General features: G+C 34.8%; 1 protein-coding gene and 4 non-coding genes across 5 annotated transcripts; all 5 read right to left on the bottom strand.

Annotated features, from left to right (window-relative positions):
• Positions 1-2706: 2706 nt before the first annotated feature.
• Positions 2707-13646, bottom strand: LOC111503449 (coiled-coil domain-containing protein 63). The gene is given in 11 exon segments (XM_023157747.2): positions 2707-2907; positions 3000-3106; positions 5263-5369; positions 7136-7348; positions 8240-8390; positions 8719-8901; positions 9038-9212; positions 12876-13054; positions 13191-13396; positions 13399-13465; positions 13524-13646. Coding segments are annotated over 11 exon segments (1665 nt in total). The 5' UTR covers positions 13617-13646; the 3' UTR covers positions 2707-2723.
• Positions 9538-9653, bottom strand: LOC111503453 (U5 spliceosomal RNA). The gene has a single exon (XR_002721874.2). It is a non-coding gene; the product is annotated as a U5 spliceosomal RNA (small nuclear RNA).
• A 733-nt stretch (positions 13647-14379) lies between the features above and the next one.
• On the bottom strand, positions 14380-14495 carry LOC111503455 (U5 spliceosomal RNA). Its single transcript, XR_002721876.2, has one exon. It is a non-coding gene; the product is annotated as a U5 spliceosomal RNA (small nuclear RNA).
• Positions 14496-14816: 321 nt separating this feature from the next.
• On the bottom strand, positions 14817-14933 carry LOC111503454 (U5 spliceosomal RNA). Its single transcript, XR_002721875.1, has one exon. It is a non-coding gene; the product is annotated as a U5 spliceosomal RNA (small nuclear RNA).
• A 1381-nt stretch (positions 14934-16314) lies between these two features.
• Positions 16315-16432, bottom strand: LOC111503452 (U5 spliceosomal RNA). Its single transcript, XR_002721873.2, has one exon. It is a non-coding gene; the product is annotated as a U5 spliceosomal RNA (small nuclear RNA).
• Between the last annotated feature and the right edge of the window lie 1131 nt (positions 16433-17563).

Genomic DNA, 17563 nt, shown 5'->3' with positions numbered 1-17563 from the left:
ATTGATTCACTTTTTTTTCCACTTACTTTTAAATTATGGCATGCAAGCCAACGTTTCAATGTTACAACATTGTTATCCTTTACAGTTGCAAATTTTAGTTTTGCTTCAGGAACATCTTCTTGTGTTAAAAACATTTTTTTTAAATTGTACTTTACCATATGTTTATAAGAGGATTAGGCAATGTTTGTCTCTACCGAACTACTAGCGCTGCTAGTGAGTAATTTTTCGTACTTTAGGAAAAAGGTTCATTCAAGACTAGTAGATAAGGCAATATTGTGAAATAATTTTAAGACACTTTCGGCAAATTTATAATACTCTACGATTTCGGGTCACTATAGTCTGCCGTATGGTTGGCAGGTTCAAGTCCCGTCGTATGTTCCGCACATACCATGAACCGTTTGTGACCATACTTAGGATTTTGTTTTGGACCAGTTCCAGAACTTCAACATGAGTATTTGCGGTTTGATCCAAACTCCTGAGGCATTCATCATGATTGGTTTGAACATCGTTTCATAAAAAAAAAAATTTGTTCTTAAGACTAAGTTTGCTCCGGCGGTTAATGAGGAGATATAGCTGGGATATCCACGCATTGGTTTTAGTATTCACGGTTTGAATGTGTTGGCCCAGATAAGTCTGCGATCTATAGTAAGACCCAGATTCAGAGAGCTCCAGGCAATGTCTTGTCCAGCCACGTTTACTCATAGTTGCGAGTGGATACGTTCTCTACACAGTGCAATCGCTTGAGATTTTGTAAGGTTTACCCGGATTTTCCAATCCAGAAACTATGTCTCTCAATCTGATACTGCAGTTTTCAGGTATGCTTCGCCGAATTCTCTCGCCATAGACGAAGGGTTAAGGGCGGTGTCATCTGCGTAGAGAGACCTTGACGTGGTCTACTCTCGGGAGGTAGCTGATGTAAAGGCTATATAGAATGGGGGAAAGCACTTCTTCTTCTGGCACTCTAGCCTCTATCTCTCTTACCAGAGATCGGATGTTGTCTAGTTTAACTGTAAATGTTTGGTTCTTCATGTAGGACCCAATCTATTAGACTAGGCCCAGAGGAAGGTTGAATCATATATGTTTGGTGAGACCTTCGTGTCATACCCGATCGAAGGCCTTCGAGATGTCTACCAAAAAAATTTTCACGTGTCCTTTAGTTCATTTCTTGGATTGCATTTTCAACCAGTCTTAGAGCTTGGAATTCGGTAGAATGGGCCCTCCTGAAATCGATCTGTTCATCCAGCCTTTGCAGGACTACTCTCACCACTTATTTGGCCATGGAGCATAGCAGACTCATTGACCTGTAATTTTGGGCTAAGCGAGGGTATTGACCCATCTTCGGTATCATTATAACCTTAACATGCTTCCACCGCTTAGGGAAGTATCTGGGACTCAACAAACCGTTGAAAATGTTCGTGAGTGACATTACTTGGTTTTCAGAGAGCTTTTTTAATATTCTATCCGGTATTGAGACAGCACCTGAAGCTTTATAAGCTTTGATATCTAGTATGACCCCGTTCAGTTCTTCAGCTGAGGCGGGTCGGATGACGTCCTCGTCTTCGAATAGAAGTGTTTCTTCCTCGATTCTTGTATCTCTTTCGATTTCGTCATTAGGGTCTGCGTTCAGCCTGAATTGGCTTTCCATAGAATCCACTGTGGCCTTGTCATTTGTTGAGAAACAGACTCCCCTTGCCCCATGTATGTGTACTATAGCATCTCTTTTCTTCTTTCCACTTTTGACTAATCGCCAAAGTGATCCATCCCTGGATGGATATTCCTGCCAACTCTCGTTTTTAAAGTAATTGATAACTTACTTTGCTTCATTGGCTTTAGCATTCGCTCTGGCCCTGTCTTTCGAAACATAGTCCTATATTATAGGTTCTCCTTAGACGGTTTTTTTCTCTAATCATTCGATGAAGACACCGAGACGGCACTGAATGTGTTTCTAATGTGCATCTAATGCTGCAGTGGTTTCAGGGTGTTAGAATGATGGGGTTTCTTCCAGTCGAGCCTTGAAGGCCTCCCAGTCTGTCTTGAATTTTTTATTTTGGCTTTGTATTAGAGAACCTTCCCTCTGGATCAGCATCACTCGGTTGTGGTTCAGGCCTAGCTGAGAGGTCACATATATATCTCAGGACAGCGTTAATTTCCTGACAACTAAGATGTCAGGAACATCGGGACAGTGACGTAACTGGTAATGGGTAGGTGCATAGAGTGCTCTACCGGTAATGTAACTGACCCTGCTCCACTGCACGTGTTTTACATTGAAATCACCTGCTGCATCGTCGAGGTGTCTGTTTCAAGCAAGAGAGCACTCAGTGTATCCGGTAGTAGGTAGTTTTGAGCGATACGACAAGGTATGCTATTTTTATATCGACAACAGAAGATTCAAAAGTGATTTTCAAATACACTAACAAGATACAGATCACCAAATAGGATCGATTAATCCTATTTAATAAACTACCAAATAGCTAATTTGAAATCAAGCTTAACACTGAAAGTGTTGAAAATAAAATTGAGACGAATCTCCTGGTACAAGTGTTGGTTTGAAATGCAGTATTTAAAAGAGTGAGTCATTACTTCACAATACAGGAAATTATCTACATGGAATTTTAATAGATTCAAAAATGAATAATCAATGAACTTTTTGTAGTTCCAACTTCCAAAATTTTGAAAGTGATTGTTTTGATTGATTACCCAGAAAAATAAAAAAACGAATATTTTTATTGATATCTTTTTTGAATAATTTGTCTTGATTTTGGTAAATGACATGCTGAAACGTTATGTAGCTTATCATCTACACCTTCCCGTGCAATTTTTCTAGCCAGTTTTTTCTTTACATATTCTTTAGTGTATGGCGTTTGTAGGATATCTATAACATCATTAACTAGTTCATGTTCCACACATCTGAAAGAGAAAAGATAAAAAATTTCGATAAATCATTTTCTTTAAAATTTTTCCAAAAAATGAATTGGTGGATTTCATTTAACAAAACTTACAGAGGACACGGATTGGTGTTTACAATCCGTTCAATAGGTTCAATGGAAGGAGATGTCTTCACATCTTGGATAGTCATTTGATCCGATCTCATCTTTTTCTTGTGCACCTGCGAGTCCAAAATAAAAGAATCAACAAATTTAGTTTCTGTATGATTTGATTTCTGTCGATAAAATGGATTGGAATCCATTCATTAAATAAAATTCGGTGTTTTACTGAATATTTTGGTTACTGCTTCAAAGATAGCATTTACATAATAACATTCAAGCTTTTCATGGCTGTTGTCAAAGTTTTCTGTACCTACTATAACTAATATAGACCTATAGTTTGTCACCAAACTGAATTTTCAAATCCTCTGGGAGTATGTAAAACTAACTATTATATAAATTAAAATATATCAAAGTCATGTTTCATTTTATATTATTTTATTGATTCCATTATTATTATCTAAGAAGTTTGATATTTTTTATGCAAGATCAGAATATTGATGATATTATCTGAATGATAATTTTAAATTTTAGAAAATTTCAATTTCTCTCATTTTTTCATAACCAGTTTCAAAGGAAATAATTCTCTCGTCTATTGTATTTAGAAGTGTCCATTTTGTGTGATTAACTCAGTTCGACTTTATTATATATATGAAAACTTACAACATCCTATCAACAAATGTGGTTTGTAAAAAAACAAGGAGTACCATCATAACTATAACAATAGTAAAAAGCAGTGAATAGAAAAAATATCAGTACAAAATATAATGTAATGAATCTGAAGTCGGCCCTGACCGATATCTCAGCGACCAAACATATGACTCATCGCGAAAAGAATGCGGTCGACAAACCGCAACGACAATTCTAGATGAGTGCCGAAATGACGAGAGAGATCTGCAGTGATCGTTGCCGCTATATAAAGCCGGCCTCCCGTCCCTAGAGGGAGAATCGCCGTCAGGCGGCTCCGGCAAGTATAGCATTTTAAATGTACTAACCATATATTCTCTTTCAGGAAAACCGCGATTCAATTTCAAAATCACATTTCTCAGCTTCACTGGGAAACGCCCGTCTATCATAACTCTGGCCGCCGTTAGTTTTGGGGCCCCCATGCAAAAATTCAATTAGGAATACCGCGACAAACAAGAGCCAAATAAAATTTAAAACGAGAAGTTAGATAGGGAAATAAAAGCACCTAAAGGCTGGTTTCCAACCAAAATAGGTTAGATATCAATCTTGCTGAAGTGCCAGCAGCTGGATTGAGGACCGTTTCCTTAAGAAACGGGGGTGGAAGGTCCAAACCTGCGGAAGCGATTCCGTAAGGAGGGAGCTTGCGACCTGGGCACACAACCCGGAAGGGGCATGGGGGGCCTAGAGGGAGTCAGTCTGTACCGAGAAAGTGAATCGTTCGAACTGTAAAGATAAATTAAGCGTTAGTTGCTAAGTGGTGTATATAAATTAGTTGTGATAGTGAAGTATTGTTAAAATAAATTTGTTTAAGACAGTTAATTCTAAAATTCTTTACAATAACAATAATAAGGGAGACATATTCCAGACGAGATTGGACATATGCATTAAAAAGTGTTATGAAACATTCTTGGTTTTGAAAGTTTCTACACGTCCTGAAGATAAAGCCAAGCATTTTTTTTTTGCAGAAGATGTGATTTGATTAATTTGTGACGTGAATATCTGAGCTTTGTTCTAATATGACGTCATTTATTGCATAGTCAAACTGTATATTGTTGTGCTTGAGGGTGTATTTCATAAATTTACATTTTTTAATATTCAGTGGAAGCTTGTTTAGTATGCACCATTCATGTATCGAATTAACTTCCTTCTGCAGAATAAGACAGTCCTTGGTTGATTCAATGGGTCTGAAAATCTTCAATTCATCAGCAAAGAGTAATATGTTACTAGTGATATTTGAAACAATATCATTTATAAACGAAGAAAATAGAAAAGGAGCTAGATAACATCCTTGAGGAGCACCACTAGTTGAAGTGAATTCTGTTGATTTGTGTTCTTTTTGTATTCTACAAATAACGTACGATTCTGAAGATAAGACTGTAGTTAATTAATTCGATTTTACTTTTTTATGAACTGAAAAGTCCTATAATATTCTATTTTATTCATTCATATAGGTTTCAGATCTCTCAATATTTATAAATGAGATTTCGTAGCATTCATCAAGAAATATTATTCTACATATTCAAACTGGAAATAAGTTATTTCAAATGAAGCAATTAATATTGACAAAGTGGTAGGTACTCAAACAACTTACCAAATGTTTCTCTTTATAGTAAACAGTAACGAGAACTTCTTGAATATTTTTCTCTAATATCTCTAGGTATAAAGTAACGTTATGATAAGTAATAGTTTCATTGTGTCCTGAAATATGATACGATTAGTAACAGACAAAATAAAAATTGATGGATGTAGCCGTTACTACGTGGTAGGAGATCATCATGAAAAATTAGAATAAAAAACATACTATGTTTTTATACCACTTTGTATTTGTAAGTAAGGTTACTGCAGTTTCGTCCTTCGAAGACATTTTCAAAGGAATACAACTGAAATAATTAACAATATACCTACATCCTTATCTATACAATCACTGTTGGTAATAACAGATAGTCTTTAATGACTTTATTACCTGTATTTTGTTTAAGTGTGACAATAAGAAACAAAAACAGTTTAGGTACATTTTAATAATAGATACAGCAATTGCATTGAAGCAGACAGATAATGAAGATATAGGAGACAATGAAGTCATTTAGACCCTCCATTTGCATCATCAAACCATAGAGAAACAAGTACAATACAACCTATACAACAAAAATAAGAGAAAACGATCTTGTTCTTACAAAAGCTGATAAATCGAATGTTATCCTTATACTTGAACGAGAAGCATATATTCAGAAAATTGGATCAGTCATTCGTAGATGACCCATCGAGAAATGAATGAAAAATTTCCTTTCAGATACTGAACTTATTTTCACTGAATCAAAAAATCACGAACATGAACCCCTCTTGCTCTAAACTATATGGCCTAATAAAAACTCATAAACAAGATAACCCCATAAGACCGGTAGTTTCGTGAACAGTCCGGTAAATGAACTAGGAATAAGGCTTACAAGCTGTTCAAAAATATTACCAGTTTCGTCCCACCTCACATCATTAAAAATTCGCTCACTTTAGTGGAAAAAATAAGTAAACCATACCACCTCACATAATTCAATTTTAGTTTCATTCGATGCAAAGAGTAGGTAAGTATATGTCTCTAACATAGGTACATTAAAACGAATGTAAGTCACTTATTTTGAATATATTGGATGGAGCCAAAGTAGACTGCTTCCGATTTCTAAATCGAAATAACTTAAGTAAGTAATTTCGATTTAGGCATAAATCGAAAATTTTATAAAGAGGATTCAGGTTTACCAATGGGCTCACCCCTTAGTCCACTTTTAGCAGACATGCTGGTTATGAACAGTTTGGAAACCACTATACTAAGTTCCGACCTGGTACAGATATGTAGACGACATTATTGCCTACTTCAGAGGTACTACACGACAACTGAACCAATTTTTTGACATTCATGAATAATCTTAATAGAAACATAAAGTTTACACTCGAAACAGAGATAGAGAAACAGATTAATTTCTTAGACTTGACCATCATACATAGTCATAATAAATTTGTGTTCGATGTACTCAGAAAACCGAGTTATACAAATATTACAATCCGAAGTGATTCTTTCCATCCCGACAGTCATAAATTAGCAGCTTACAATTCAATATTACACAGATCATTCTCTTTACGTTTGTATGCTAACAATCTAGATAGGGAAATTAAAATAATGAAACAGATAGGACAAAAGAATGGTTTCAAGGCAAAGACAATCCAGAAGTTACTCAGAAAACAAAGCCTCAAATTTACGTACCGATTAATAGTATACCCCCAGATCAAACAAACAGAAATAAAAAAATTATAACTTTACCATATTTTGGTTCAAATACAAAGCGGTATAAACACTAAGGAAGTTTTCTTATTTTTCAACAGACAAAGCTATCTTCAGTTCTGAATTCTTTTGTGAATGATTTTATGCAGTGAATGATAATATTTTTGCTCTTTTTTAATCAATTTGATACACTCACCAAGAAGTTGTATAAGAGGGTCATTCTTGCACCTGAACATCTTAAAAAGAGTTCCAATGCCCTTTATTATTTCGTTGAGTTTGTGTTCCACTTGTTTCAATTCCTCGGCTTTTTTGTTGGTTTTTTCTTCAATACTCGCAAATTTGTTTCTCAAAGTCACAATTTTATCTTCTTGTTGCACCCGCCTCATTTCATGTAAGGCATTCTGCTCATCTGAAGGTATAAATATTGATATATGTTTTGTATGAAATTTTAGATACCCATGCAGTGAACTGGTTTTTAATATTTTTCAATGTACAGGGTATCCAATAGAAGCGTCGTGTACCATATCAAGTAGGGTTTTTTAAAAGAAATAAGATTTGTTTTCCATATTCCATCATAAAAGTACGGTATGCACAAAAATACTGTCAAAAAGTGGACCTATTCAACCGTTGAAGAGTCTCTTTTGCTATAAAGAAGTTTCTAATATTGGGTGATTTGAAACTCGAAAACGATGTTTTCTCGATTTAATTCTTTCAAAAGAAATACCCGATATTTTTTCACGATGTGATTTCTCCCTTAAGATATCTTTTTAAAAATATGAAGGATAGAAAAATGTTATATTATTTATACGATGGTGAAAAATACTTTTTATAACATATTCATAACAAAACGGACTATTCAATTGAATAGATCAACGTTATTTTTGACATCACTTTCGATCTGGTCGTAAGAACTTTTCTGAATGAATTCGGATATGAAGAGCATTGCATTTGAAAAAAATAACTTTATATAATACGCTTCGACTGGCTACCCTGAATTTTGGAGAGTATTCCAAAAAGCCCAATTAATATCTAAAACTTGTATACGATTTTTTTTTATTAAGTTCACTCTTTCATCTGAAATTTCTAATGAGAGTTAGGTGTGACACACACCTTTTTTTTTAGAATAGAGCAAACATTGAAGAATAAAATACGAAATGGTGCCATTGTCTAAGTAATGCCGAATTACTTTCGTTGATAATCGGGTTACTGATGTTTAATACTGAAAACTGATAGATTAAATATTAAATGTCTATAACACATTGCACCTATCACTTTCAATCCAGCAAATGTGTTTTCGTACCAATTTGGAACTGCAATTTTCCCAAATTATCGGTTAGTTCTTCCATCTCCTTATTCAAGTGATTGACATATTTGAACATACCGAAATTCTCTTCTTCTTGATCTAGGAATTTTTTTGCTACAGTTTGTACCCGTTCTTCTCCTGTGAATTCCTAAATTCAAAATGTAAGGATTCAAATCAACTTTCAATTCTTTGTTGTTTATTTGGGCAAATGGAGTTAAATAATATTTTTCACAAACGCATGGTTTGATAGCTGTTAATAGAAAAAATGTAATGACAAACAGTTTGGTGAACCAAAAAAATCGCTCATTGGGTACATGTATTTAAAAGAATTGGACTGAATTTAACCCACGTATATCGTAAGATAAACAACAACCAGATCTATATGTCGACTGCTTAAAGCAGTCGACTTAACCCCTTTTGTGCAAACAGCAAAGAATTTTAAACCTGCGATTGTTTTGGGGGCGAAACTTTCAAACCTTTATGGACAGCATTATTTGAAGATATCTTTCCAGGCGTTTTTCCATCTGGCCCTTGAACATCTGACGTTTCATCATTTGTTTCTTCTCCAGATCTTTCATCACTCGCTTTTGTCCTTTTACCGCAAAAAACTCTTGCAATTTAGCATAGTTATCTTTTTTTCTATGCAGCACTCTCATTTCCTGAAACAAAAGTTATTAATTTGAATTAATACCTCATGACCGCATAGAAGAATCAGTATTAGGTGTAAGATATTAAGTTTCATGGCATTCTTATTGATAAATAATTGTTAATGTTTTCTTCTTGAATGTATCTTACTTGCACATGAGTAATCAAATCGTTATGGGCTTTTATTCTTAAAAACTGCAATTTTGACACCCATTCTTCCCGTTGATCATATGCTATTGTAGCTTGTTCGATCAAGTCTAGCATGAATTTTTTTCCTACGCACAAGTTGTTTATCAAGGTGTCCCAAATCTTATTAAACTCATTCCTGAAAATAACAAGAAATTCAAACATATTATGTTTTACTTATATATAACAGGAAACTAAAATCACCACCGTTTCAGTACGGTGCACAAAGTGATTGAATAAATACTACAAAATAATCTATTTGGTATTCACAGAATCATGAACATGTTTATAGCGTTTTGATCGAATTTACATAGACGTCCAGGCTCAAAAACTTGGCCAAATTAAAAATCTTATTGTTGAAGTACCTATAGATACTTCATTTTAATAAACACTGGGACTCGATAAATTATCATTTATCATAATCAAACCTCATAATCATAACGTTTTGTTTACTTTACCTTGATGCCCAACTAAGTTGGGCTCAAAAAATTGGTTAAAGACTCATTTATGTTGTTCCTCTCCACGGAAATCTTTAGTAAAAGGCGAAAGATTTATTCGCACTGAAGAGAAACCAGAGTGTCGATGCTTGACGATCATCTTCAGTTCATTCAGGATTTGGAGACCAGCTCCCCTACCCTTTCGGCTGATCATTGGCCTTGAGATGGGCCAATGGGTACATGACTGATGGATGACGGCATGAAGTCCTTAGACATCAGTGCCGCCCTTCGCGGGATACCCCTACCTGGCTGGGGTGGGATGGATGAAAAAGTTATTCATCCTTTAACGGGGGAAAAAGTGTCGATGTAAGTTGTTTTGAAAGTATTTGTTGTGTTTCCCTACACCTATTATAGTAAGCTGCGAGTGGTGTGCTCTAGTAGATACTAGACAAACTATTGAAGCAGTAGTTTTTAATGGTTTTATTGACCACTCAAATATTTTGGGAATGTTTTGAGCATTGTGTAAGTAGACAATGCCCTTACTTCTCTTAAAACCATTGTCTACCATTGTCTTAGACAATGATATAAAGATACTATGTTATGCTTCAGATAACAGGCGTAGTCGTTTGAACGTTTAAAGACCATTACATTTCATGGGATGCCTATAAGTTAACATCCTTTACAAAATTAAAATACCAAAAATTAAAAATATACGAAATCATAAAGCTTGCGAATCAAATAGCTAACTTATAGAAATGGTTGTTATATAAACAAATAGTAAAAAAATAGTGTTTTCATAAATTACGGCAGCATAGGTATAATACATTACAACAACATATCTACTCAGATTAAAACATGTGGAATTGTAACAGAATCATAACATCATCAATAAAAATCAATATTGATTTTTAAACAAATAGAGTTAAAAATTATGGAAAATTATGGAAAAATAAGAATACGAATAAATTTGAATATTATTTTTTTTTTCATTGCTTTCATTGAATTTTTCATTTTTTAATGTCTTTGGATTATTAATAACTAAGGGGAAAATCAAATTTTTTTAATTTTTCCAACGGGAATCTTTTTTGAAGACTTTTAAGAAAAGCTCCAAGAAGTGAAAACAATTTGAGGTTTTTAGTTTAAAAATTATCAGGGTTTTCATGTAAATTTAAAACTTGTAAAAATTAGTTAATTAACTAAAGTATATCTTGTGATGATTTAAACAGACAGAACAGATGCACTGTTTGGAACCTTTGATGTAGTAATGAAGATTACTGGAGTTTTTCCCAACACCAAACCGTTATTTTAACACCTTGACACGTGTTTCGATCACTAAGTGATCATCTTCAATACGAAGATCAAACTGTTTGATCACTAAATGATCCAAAAGCGACTTATTAAATTAAGATGACACAAAAATTCAAATTATCTTCTGATTTTGGCAGATACAAATCAGTATCAGCAAAAATATTTTGGCAGATACAAATCAGTATCAGCAAAAATATTCATTTGGTTATGATGATTATAATTTCTCAATGTAAGTTATCTACGCTATAACAATTAAGTTAAAAGCAAATAGAGTAACTTTCTTCGAGTCATCTACGAGATGATGATAAAAAACCTTTTTGTGATAGACAGATGAGGTATTTGAATCATTTATATTAAATTGTGAGCAGATTTTATTTTTTGCTCCCTGCTCAGTGGCAAACTTTCGTAATGTTTTATGATTATATATTTTTGTATTTAAGATGATGCAGAACTTTTTTCTAAAATAAAATATCTGTGAAGAATGAAGTATAGACTTTGATACTCGCTATACATATACAGGGTGGGCCATCGAAAACCTGACATAGAGATTTTGGGTACCTACTAATCTTGCAAATTCGAGAAAATGCTCAGACAGGTCGACTTTTATTGGTAGGGGAACCGTTTTTTCCCCATTTACAGAGTCGTCACTTCAACCCCGGTGCAGAGGGGTGAATAACCCTTGGAATTTTAATAGGGAATAGGGGGAGAATCGCACATCGTTTGGAAGATCTTGGAATTCTCTAAACAATGGTGTACATTTTTTAAAATTTAGACATATTTGAAAGAGTTCTTTCCGATAATTAACTTTTTCAATATTGTTAATAGTAACAAATTGTTTTACGCCACTGCTCAGTTGGATTGTATTTGGAACTCTTTCATTTGTTTCTTACGCTACTTTTTTGTTAATTTTTTAGTTCTTCTCTGATAAGAGGTCTATTACAATTGAGAAATGGTTAAAAATACTGTTTATTCTATTTCTCATTTTTATGTTAAAAGTAATATTTACATTATTACTAGTTGTGAGTGCAAAATTTGAGCACAAGAGCACAAAACCCACAAAATGCATCCTTACAAGATTAAATTAACGCAAGAACTGAATGAAGATGATTTCGATCGACGCTTGCAATTTTGCGAGTTGATTAGTGAAGGAGCGGTGGAAAATCCACATTTTGTTTTCAACATTTGCTTCAGTGATGAATGTTTTTTTTTTCTAAATGGCACAGTTAATCGCCATAATTGTCGCTATTGGGCTGATTCAAATCCTCACATTTTTCATGAAGTGCATACTCAACGTCCACAAAAATTAAATGTATGGGCTAGAATTTTTGGTGAGCGTATGGTTGGCCCATTGTTTTTAGAAGGCAATTTAACCGGACAGATATCGGGAGGATCTGTTAATATTTCAACAAGATGAGGCTCTTTCGCAATATGCTCTGATGCCTGTTCGGCAGTACTCAGATCAGACTTTTCCGGATCACTGGATTGGGAGGCGGGGCACTATCGAATGTCCACCACGATCACCAGACCTTTCGCCGTTAGATTTCTTTCTGTGGGGTCATTTGAAAAGCAGAATTCACTGTACTCCTCCTGCATCACTCGGAAGATTTACGGCAACGAATCACAAATGAATGTCGCCAAATCACTCCAGAAATGCTCCACAATGTTCGAGAATGTTTCCAGCAGAATCTCTATTATTGCATAGAAGCTGGAGGTGCCCATTTTGAGCATATGCTAACATAAGAATATAGTAAGTAACTTCAACTCTAAATTTAATATGGTTCGTCCAAATAAAAAAAAATGTACACCGTTGTTTAGAGAATTCCAAGATCTTTCAAATGATGTGCGACTCGCCCCCAGTTCCTTATTAAAATTCCAAAGGTAGTTTACCCATCTGCTCCGGGGTTGAAGTGACGACGCTGTAAATGGAAATAAACTGTTCCTCTCCCAATGAAAATCGACCTTTCTGAGCGTTTTTCAGGATTTGCAAATTAGTACCCAAAACCTCCATGTCAAGTTTTCGATGGCCCACCCCGTATGCGAACCGCGTGATCACCTACCTTTCAATTAATAAATGGTTGATCATCTGTCTGAGTTTAATATTTTCTGAAGAAATAGCACAAAACTTTCTTATCTGAACTTCCAGTTTGTTTTCCAATGTTTGCACGGTTTTTTCACCTGCCAATACTCTTTGTTGATATTTCTCATCAGTTATCTGCTTCGATCCCAAATCCAGGACCTTGAACAAATGATTCAATTATAAAAATTTCCATTGATCTGTTTAAAAAAAGACTAATGAGGTCTTACCTTTCAGCGTGTGATTCCTAGCTTCATAATTGAAATTAAATTATTTAGTACCTACTGAAAAATCTCACCTTTTTCTTGACTATTTTTATCTGTCCATCGATTTCGTTCAAATAAGATTTTTGGATTCGTATTTCTTCATCAAAGTCGTCATATTCTTTGAGTAAATTTGAGAGTTCATTAGATCTTTTCTCATCTTCTTTTTTTCTAGCCGGGGCGGATGCAACAGCTAAGTCTGTCAATATATTTTTTTGTTCCTTCTTAAATATATTTAAACACGCTCTTGCTTTGCTAGCTTTCCTCCAGTATCTCCGAATTGTGCTCGATTCCGATCTAATATGGTGAACTGAAAAATCCGCACAAAATTACATAGTGTAGAAAACTTTTGAAAAAATGATTCTTACTGTCCTTGCCAAACGTCCAAGTTCTTGCTCAGCTTGTAATTGCAGTTCAAATTTCTCATCTTCGGTGAGATCATTCTTTTCCGACGACGCCATTTTTCCAATTTTGAAAATTTGACATTGTCATAATACATACTTTCAAACTCAAATTCTCCAGATCCGGCATTTAAATTTGGAAAAATAAATTTTTATTCGTTACCATTACCAGTGGCGAATACGAAATTTTTTCAATTATAAAATTAGTTTAAAACCCTCTATTTAGTAACCTGTTTTTCAAAACTTTTTCCGGGGAGTACCTATGGACCGCCCCGAACAAAATTCCTGGCTAAACGCTACTGGTCATTGGGAAACTACTATGGGAAACAAAAAAGGTCATGAAGAAATAAGCAATATTAAAAAAAAAACATAGCTTCAAGCATGTAAAAAATATTCAATTCTTTTTCGACTCCCATACAAGGAGTTGAATCCATTATGATTTATAATGGACTGTCATAAATCCTTATTCCATTGTAAATAGGTACCAATATCTTTTCAAGAACTCAGTTTTTAATGCACCTGAACTAAAGTCTGAGTGAATAACATTATGTATAAAAGTAAATTTAAAAAACATTTTGAATAAGATGCATTTCTAATAAATTTCTTGGAGTATCGTATTTTTTATGGGTCAGTGGATATATAACATTTCATATCTTAGAGGTCTTCATGTACTCATGTTAAAAAGAACTTATATATTTTGATGAACAATATTCCCAGTCATTATTGTGTCACAGAATGCTTTGAGCTGTGACCGTGTCGTATGTCGGTGACCACAGTATGCTTTTATTTTGCGACTACAATTTCTGTTTGGATTTACTAAAATGCTCAACTAAGTTGAGCTCAAAAAATTGGTTACAGACTCATTTATGTTGTTCCTCTCCACGGAAATCTTCAGTGAATACCGAAATATTTATTCGCACTGAAGAGAAACCCGAGTACCTACCGATGAAGCTGATTTTGAAACTACTTGTTATGTTTCCCTACACACCTATTATAGTGAGCTGCGAGTGTTTACTTTTCTATACGGTGTACATGCAAAGTTGAATTATATGTGGCCTAAAAATATTACTTTAATTGATAAATGTATAATAATGTAGTATACCCTTATCTACGTATTAATTTATACTTTGTATTTGGCAGTCCGAGGTTCGACCTATCGCGGGTCCGCAAACGGATCGCGATCCGTCTGTTGCTTGCCGACCGTTGCTAAATTATAGCGTAACCAGAGTACGCTTTATTTTGCGACTACAATTTCTATTTGAGCTCAACCAAGTTGAGCTCAAAAAATTGGTTAAGACTCATTTACGTTGTTTCTCCCCATGGAAATCTTTAGTAAAAGGCGAAAGATTTATTCGCACTGAAGAGAAACCAGAGTGCCGATGACGAAATCCATCTTGATTTTGTTCAGGTTGAAAATCTCTTCCCGTACCCTTTCGACTGTCTCTCGCCAGGAGGACGAGTGGTTCATAACTTAGAGTGTTTTTTGGTAACGGCATAAAGGTCAATGACATCTATGCCGCTCTGGCCTTGTGTACCCCTTCCTGACTGGGGTATTGATGAACAAACTGTTCATTTTAACAGACGTCGTGGGGCCTTCACTCAACCGAGCGACGGGGCCTTCTGAATCGAGTGGGGTCGTCTATAGTGTAATCTACAGCTTCCCTAACTAATGGGTTATCATGAGTTTTCGCTGACTCGAAAACTCTCTGATTCCTCAACTGAATGGACTGCTGTATGGTTAACAGCTTCAAATCTTTGCGGATGGATTCATTCCGCACGAACCATGGAGCATTCACCAGCATCCTAAAAAGTTTGTTTTGCAATCTCTCCAGAATGGAGAGATTTGTCGAAGCGGTTTGTCTCCAAGCGCCTGAAGCATACATAATGACAGGCTTGAACATCGTGTTCTATATTAAAATCTTGTTCATAAGATTGAGTTTAGACTTTCGATTTATCAGAGGATAGAGTTTGGCTATCCTCATTTGTACTATGTCTTTGATGTACTCAACGTGATTTACCCAGGTGAGTCGGCGGTCTACCCAAAGACCTAGGTATTTGACTCGCGTTTGCCATTCGATCTCCCTGCCTGAGATCGTGACTCTTGTGTCTGGAGAAACGTTGCGCCTCCCCAAATGTGCCTGGGTTTTTTCTGGGTTCACCCGAATCTTCCACTGTAGGTACCAGCGTTCGAGGTCGTCCAATGCGCGTTGCATGTAGACGACCGCCAACCCCCCGTCCCAGTATTAGGTGTAAGATATTAAGTTTCATGGCATTCTTATTGATAATTGTTAATGTTTTCTTCCTGAATGTATTTTACTTGCACATGAGTAATCAAATCGTTATGGGCTTTTATTCTTAAAAACTGCAATTTTGACACCCATTCTTCCCGTTGATCATATGCTATTGTAGCTTGTTCGATCAAGTCTAGCATGAATTTTTTTCCTACGCACAAGTTGTTTATCAAGGTGTCCCAAATCTTATTAAACTCATTCCTGAAAATAATAAGAAATTCAAACATATTCTTTTTTACTTATAACAGGAAACTAAAATCACCACCGTTTCAGTACGGTGCAAAAAGTGATTGAATAAATACTACAAAATAATCTATTTGGAATTTACAGAAGCATGAACATGTTTATAGCGTTTTGATCGAAAAAATGGGCATAGACACTTCATTTTGATAAACACTGGACTCGATTAGTTATCATTTATCATAAACCAATCCTCATAATCATATCGTTTTGTTTGATTTACCTTGATGCCCAGCTAAGTTGGGCTCAAAAAATTGGTTAAAGACTCATTTATGTTGTTCCTCTCCACGGAAATCTTTAGTAAAAGGCGAAAGATTTATTCGCACTGAAGAGAAACCAGAGTGCCGATGAATATTGTTTTGAAAGTATTTGTTGTGTTTCCCTACACCTATTATAGTAAGCTGCGAGTGGTGCGCTCTAGTAGATACTAGACAAACTATTGAATCAGTAGTTTCATTGACCACTCTAACACAGTAGTTTACTGTGACTCAAAATGACTCAAACATGTGACACACTCACTTTTCTTCAAACAACGGATACATTGTCTATAGATTTTTAGACAATGACGGAGACAATGGTAAAATATTTTAATATAGGTAGGTTGCGAAAATAAAACAATCATCTTCGGGTAGAAGTAAAAGAGCTTGAGAAATCTCCACCCAATTTTTTTCCGTCGACAATTGTGGTTACTTGATAAGTGGAATAACACCAGAATTAAAGCAATGTTTCTCGATGCGCGTTTCGGTAACCAGATTAGCATCATCAGGAGATGATATATATAATCTCAATTCTGGTGTGAGAAAAGTATTTTCATTAGATTTTTCGGAGTTATGCAAATGGTAATTCAGTATTTTGATTATCTTTTCAACAGGACCATATATAAAATGCTATTTTTCATATTTTCGCAATTCGCCTTGGAGATAAATCAGATTCGTGAGATATCCATCATCAAGAAAAAAATAGTGTTCAACTTTTACTCAAAGACGAGGGTGTACGGTGTACTCAGGATTTGTTTTTTCGAGAGGGATTGACAATGAACCTTTCAATGATATACAAAAATATAAATAGAGGTAACTACAATAATGAAAATCCTCATGTCCATGAAATCATAAACTACCTATATTAAATTGATGTATGTAGCCGTTACTACCTGGTAGGAGATCATAATGAAAAGAGAAATGAAAATGTCTATGTTTTTACCACTTTTATTTGTAACTAAACGTTACTGCAGTTTCGTCCTATATGGACATTCTCAAACTTATACAATAAACTTACAAATAAAAGTGGTAAAGAACATAGAAATTTTCATTTCTCTTTCAACTACCTATATTTATTATATTTCTAATAATTATACTGACATTTGCAAAGCGTTATCTATAAATTAAGTTTACTCATATTAAATACTTGAAGAAAGTGATGAAAACTGTTTTTTGTCAAGAAAAAAGTCACCAGGGACATAAGCGTGCCATTTGAGTC

This window comes from Leptinotarsa decemlineata, unplaced genomic scaffold (assembly GCF_025532065.1).
Source record: "Leptinotarsa decemlineata unplaced genomic scaffold, Ldec_3_MD MMD2_tig00000505_RagTag_RagTag, whole genome shotgun sequence".
Classification (NCBI taxonomy): Eukaryota; Metazoa; Arthropoda; class Insecta; order Coleoptera; family Chrysomelidae; genus Leptinotarsa; species Leptinotarsa decemlineata.
This window is presented reverse-complemented; position numbering and strand designations above follow the sequence as displayed.